General features: G+C 39.2%; 1 protein-coding gene across 1 annotated transcript; it reads right to left on the reverse strand.

The window, feature by feature from the left end:
- Positions 1-413: 413 nt before the first annotated feature.
- LOC120286586 lies at positions 414-2,130 on the reverse strand. Its single transcript, XM_039298870.1, has 4 exons — positions 2,061-2,130; positions 1,610-1,766; positions 1,401-1,559; positions 414-1,370 (listed from the first exon to the last, which is right to left on the reverse strand). The coding sequence occupies exons 1-4, from the start codon at positions 2,128-2,130 to the stop codon at positions 1,154-1,156; spliced, it is 603 nt and encodes a 200-aa protein (XP_039154804.1). The 3' UTR covers positions 414-1,153.
- Positions 2,131-6,042: the final 3,912 nt, after the last annotated feature.

The following is a 6,042-nucleotide window of genomic DNA, read 5'->3' on the forward strand; positions in this document are numbered from 1 at the left end:
AGAAAAGAACTTGACATTTATGTCACCATTGTCTTTTTTCCATTAGTTAAATGAAACAAGAAAGAAGCATGGGCAAAAGGAAATCAGTTATTCTGACTGAAGGAAGTTGGATCTTAACAGAATGGACTCTTGGGTGGGAACAACTGAATACAATTGAAACCCACAATTTCAACCAAACATTTTTACTTGAAAATGAAAACAACAATTTATTATCCAGAGAGAAAGCAGTGAATAAAGTTTATATAACAACAACTCGAATTTGATCAACTGCCACACTCGGACATTTTTTCCTTGCATCAAACTTGGGTTGTATACCACATGGTTTATAAAGGTCTATATAGTTAAATCCATAACACCAACAGAGCAGCAAAGAGTAGCAATCAGTAAGTGAAGGAAAAGCGACAACTTCGACATATGAACGACCTGCAAACCATAGAGGGTTTCTCTGCACCTAAACAATTAGGCTACATGCATCTTGAACACCTCAAGCTAGAAAATAAACCCGGACATGCTCAGCTCAGATGACAATTCAGCAACATATTAGAAGGGGTATCTAATTCGATGAGAGCAGAGCAAACCAATGCACTAAAGGAACGAGGGCTCTTGGCCATCAAAGGATGAATTAGGAGCTACGTCGCCAGCTCAACATACCAAGCAGTAACGTACATGTAACACTACATAATTCTCAAATCAATCACTGAGATTCGCACCAGTAACTATCTTCCAACATGGAAGGGGAAGGGGGAGATGAGAGATTTAAATTCTCACATTTTCAGGGGAGGGGATGGAGACATGTAACGGGTTTCGAAAGTCTGAGAGTGAGTGTAAAGTAGGAATAGGGTAGGACTAACCAAAAAAAATTCTCAAATCAATGCTAATGTCTTTGGGGCAAATTGTTGAACAGCTGGTGAACGCGAACTGCGAGAGGTTCGGTAGTTCAGTAGACAGATACATTCAATGAGCCGGCATGATGTGAGATAGTTATCCAAATGAATCAACAAATTCGAAGGCAAACGAAGAACGATCCAACGTCGGAGTGCTCTCAACCGAAGAGAAACAGAACCTCCTAGATTGATTACTTGGGATCGGCTACAGTGACACGCGACTTGAATCGTGGGGGCGGAAGAGAGCCGTGACAAAGTGGAGAACGCACTCACTGGAAATGAGTGCGCCGATTGGGGGTAGGATGGTCGTCGGCGTGGCGCGGCGCAATCAATGAGGGCCTAGGGTTGAGGACGGAGTTGGAGTCGACGGCAGCGAGTAGACAAAGTGGACGCTTGCGAGAGGAGTTGTCGACTGCAAGGAGGACGATGTCAGAGTCGACGGCGAGGTGAGCGACGATGTGACCGACGAGAGGATGGAGTTGGAGTCGACGGGTGTAGGGAGGACGGAGTCGCAGTTGACGGCGAGATGAGCGACGATCTGACCGGCAAGAGGACGGCGACGGCAGGGAGGGCCGCGGTTCCGATCTCAGAGACGAACCCGAGATGGGTTCGACGCGATCGGATCCGGCAGAGTCGTCGACTGCAGGGAGGACGAAGTCAGAGTCGACGGCGAGGTGAGAGACGACGTCACCGGCGAGAGGACGGAATTGGAGTCGACGGCGAGGATGGACAGCTTCGGAGTCGACGGCGCTAGGGCTTTTGGTTGAAGCGTTAAGGAGAGAAGGAACGCCCCCGTCTGGTTAACGAAGAAGATGCCCAAATTGGAGAAAAGAAGAAACGACCCGTACGATAAAATTTCCGTTTTTGGATTTATCCATTTTCCTGTTCTTAAATAGGTTTTGAATAGAAATTCGTTTCGTAATATAATATAATTTTTTTATTTTTGAAATAAATTTTCATTTCATAAATAAAGAAATAAAAAGTTAAAATTTTTAACTTTTTAATTTATAAAATAGAAACAAAAATTATTTCTTCTTTTCTCCAATTTGGGCGTCCTTTTTCATTCACCATATGGGCTTTTTTTATTTGGGCGTTCCTTCTTCTCAACATTTCAACCAAAAATCCTAGTGCCGTCGACTCCAACTCCGTCCTCTCGTCGGTGACATTGTTGCTCACCTCGCCTTGACTCTGACTTCATCCTCCCTGTAGTCGATGACTTTGCCAAATCCGATCGCGTCAAACCCATCTCGGGTTTGTCTCTAAGATCAGAACCCGCAGCCCTTCCTGTGAATCTACGAACCCGCGTGTCGTTCTCTGACGCCGATTAGCAATTCGCCGTCGGCTACGCCTCTCCTACCGAAATAGCAGCAGAGCTTCGTCAAGGAGGATCAGGTCGGCCGCTTTCGTTTGATCCGACGGCATCAACCTCGTCAAGGTCGAACCTTCGCCGCCAACTCGTCAATCGGGGGCCTTTCGATCGAGTCCTTCGCAAGCCAATTTATTAGGTTCTTTTATTTTTGACAAGTCTAGAAAAAAAAATCTTTTTTTTTTCTTTTTGTAAAATGTTTTATGCTCTACAGCATTCCTTGCGCATGATGCCAATGTTAAAGAAGTTAATTCTTTTTAGTTTTAGAAATAGATATGCACCGTTGAAACGCCTTGTTGTAATGCATTAATATTATTTCGACTATTATTTTGTATTTGAGGATTTCCTATGTTATTATCTAATCAATTTCTATTCTTAGAAATAGAAATTTTATTATGTTATCAAACGAAATTCTGTTCTAGAAATTGAAGTTTTGAGTCGTTATCAAACGGGTTTCTTTGCTCAGAAACTTGTTTGGAAAATAAAAATTGAGAAATCAATTTATGGCCACACCCTAAGAAGCTACAATTTTTAGCTTTTGATTTTTCCTCTAAATCAATTTTTAGAATAGAAATCTGTTTCAGAAATGGAGAAATCAAATTGCGTTACTAAATGGATTTCTGTTCCAAATCTATTCCGAGGAACGGAAAAATAGAGAAATTGAGAAACAGAAATTTTGTCATGCGTAGTCTTAAAGTCCTGATGAAATAAACAAAACATTTTATTTGCTTATGAGAAAATTTAAGAAAACAAAAAAGGAATATCGAATTTGGGGGCCTAGAGATCCGAATCTATGATGTTTCCCTGAAATGTGAAGACAACTAACTACCTTACCAATAAAGCTGTTTAGCTTCGTCGTGTTGGAACAGCAGTTTACTAATTTTATGCATGTGAACCCCTATCAACACGTGGCAATTTTAGTAGGCGCCTTGGGATACCTAAATGTATCTAAATATATTGGAGAAGCTATACTGGTCATAATGAATGTGGGAAAGCATAATTAAGAGACTAATGTACGCCACATTTCCCGGATATCAAAATTACCTAGAACATTAAATATTACAGAAATATTGTATTTAACGGTCAGAAAATTAGTACTTTTTAAATATAGGAAGCATTTTTTTTTTATAATAATGAAAGTCTACCAGTAATCCAATAATACTAGGTTAACATGCTACAAGGCGTAGCTCACATAGTGCACATTTTATTTGTAATTTGGCTTCATGTAGAGAAGTGTGGGGCCACATAATTAGTTACATATTATCTAGCTAGAGTCGCGAATAGAAATTGCATGGATGGTACCGCAATAACTCTTAAGATATGTTTGGTGGTCGGGATATAAGTCAATATTAAATGAAATTTATCCTCTTCGGTATTTAATAAGAAGTGCATATTTATGTAAGTGAACTCAAAAATGCACAAACAATGATAGTAAAATCTCTTTGTTTATTAGGATTTAATTGCACTTTATGGAGGTTTTAGAACTCAATTATATTTTCAAGACAAGTTTTAGAGCTTAGTTGCATTTTTTGATCATTTTAGAACTCGACTGCATTTTTATAATGAAGTTTTAGGACTTCTAGTACATTTATCTTTTAAAAGTTTCTTAAACCATTCACAAATAATTGAAAAGTAAACAATATCCGATCTAGATTTTTACGTAACAAAAGTGTTATTTTGCAACTTATAATATATTGAATTTCTATCATTTTCAATGCATGAATTTACAAATTTATAGGAGAAATAAGAACCATTCACTTGGGAAAGTCTAGATCAAACTATATTATGGACTCGAAATCCTATCAATTAAATGAGAAGCGATATCAAAACGTAAGTAAAGGACCGCCTTGTCTTAACTAGGCTACGCTAATTTGTAGTCAAAACGTTTTATGGGTCAACTTCGGAACAAGCACTTGCGTGACGAAGTTTCTTGCCCCGTATTTCCCTCTACCCAACTCCATTTTAAGTGGGCTTACCTGTAAAAGATAGTCATTTCAAAGTACGAAAGGATCCTAAATTTTACCAATTCAAAAGATGGCCGAAGGCGAGCGAAATGCATCGCTAGGAAATAGAAATTTGCAATAGAGCAACAACGCATATGAAACTTAAAAATCCATTCCCTCCAGGCTGAAATTGAGAATAGACTATGGTAAAATTTTATGGTTCTAGAGCACCTTAATTTATAATTTTCACATAATTTCACTGCCAAAGAACTCCTAAATTGGATTTAGAAACTCCAAGTAGGCATGATCGGTTTCTAATTCGGTCTAATCTTATCCCACTGAAGAGCTGGGAACCGGATCGACCGGTCCAATTTGGTCCACCCCGGTTCCAATTACTAACCCTCTGCGTTTTAGATCAATGTATTTACTGAACATTGATGAAGTTACAGAACGAAAGAAGACATTTGCCCCGTTTGGTTCAACATTTCTAAAGGGCTTTGAGCCCCCAAAAGCCCATTGGCAAAAAAAAAATGTGTTTGGTTGACCACTCTTTGAGCCAAAGATTTTTTTCGGAATGCTTAATAGGGGTTTAATGATTTTTTTTTTCCAATATTGCCCTAATTGATAATTGCGTTTTCCTCTTTTGCCATAAATAATTACTGTTCATCATCTTCCTTGGACTTATTGTGTGAAGGGTCGCTGGATCTGGTCGCCTGAGGTTAGGTGACCTCGGGCATTGAGCCCCTGCACCGCCGTCGCCTTGGGTCGTGACCTCAGGTGACGGCGATGCGAGGGTCGTGACCCAGGCGACGGCAGTGCAGGGGTCATGTGATATGCCACCTCCCCACCACCATTGCCACCAGCCGTCGCCCCCCGGTGCCTCCTGATTGTTCCCCTCTGCTTCAGCATCTCCTCTTCCTTTTTCCTTTTCCTTTTCACCTCAAAGCTACTTTACAAAATACACCAAAATAAAGTATCCAAACACATTTGCCTTCATCAAATGCCCATTCCTCCAATTTGCCTTCATCAAATGCCCATTCCTCCAAAAATACTTGGAGAAATGCCTTTGCATTTTCTCAGAGTTGAACAAAACGGGCCCATTGACTGCCGTGCCCAACATTTCCAAGAGCAACCCAGCAAAGACACGGCCCATACTTAAAACCGAAGACGTGAACCTCAAATTTTAGGCACACTCTTGACTAATTCCCCTCTCTCCAGCTCCCGTAACCTCAAATCCAAGTGCTTATCATATTCACGTTCTTATGAGAATACTATAAGGAATAAAAGATCCTTCTGATTTTAGGCAATTTCAATCTCTTTTTTCCTTTCCAAAGTGTGTTTAATTACTTATTTTACAATATTGAATCTAGAGGCAAATGCATAAGTTTGATCATTTCATAAATTCTCTAATGCTTTTTAATATTACAATCTGCATTTTGTCTATCCAAAGAATAATCTTACTAGAACAATTTCTAATCTTAAAATGGTCAATGCCGTGTCACAGAAAAATTCTTCTACCATTTGATAATTTAAATATCTGTTTAATTTTTCAAATGATAAATTCTTACAAACAAGTAACGAGTGTGCAACGTTTGATGGTATTAGGAAAATTAAAGCTACTGATTAAAATTGAAAAAGAGAAAGAGAACATAAGGTAGAATAGGGGTGTGTATAGTAAGACATCTATTTTAGGAAATAATTTCTGTTAACAGGAACAGAAAAATAATTATTTTTTTATTATTTTTGTTCCAAATCGTCAAAATGTTGAAGAGGGAAAAAAAGAGAGAGTACATATTCGGACTATCCAAATCGCCCGGATCCGATCGGGAATCCAATTCGGATCTCATTC

This window comes from Eucalyptus grandis, chromosome 8 (genome assembly GCF_016545825.1).
Source record: "Eucalyptus grandis isolate ANBG69807.140 chromosome 8, ASM1654582v1, whole genome shotgun sequence".
NCBI classification, from domain to species: Eukaryota; Viridiplantae; Streptophyta; class Magnoliopsida; order Myrtales; family Myrtaceae; genus Eucalyptus; species Eucalyptus grandis.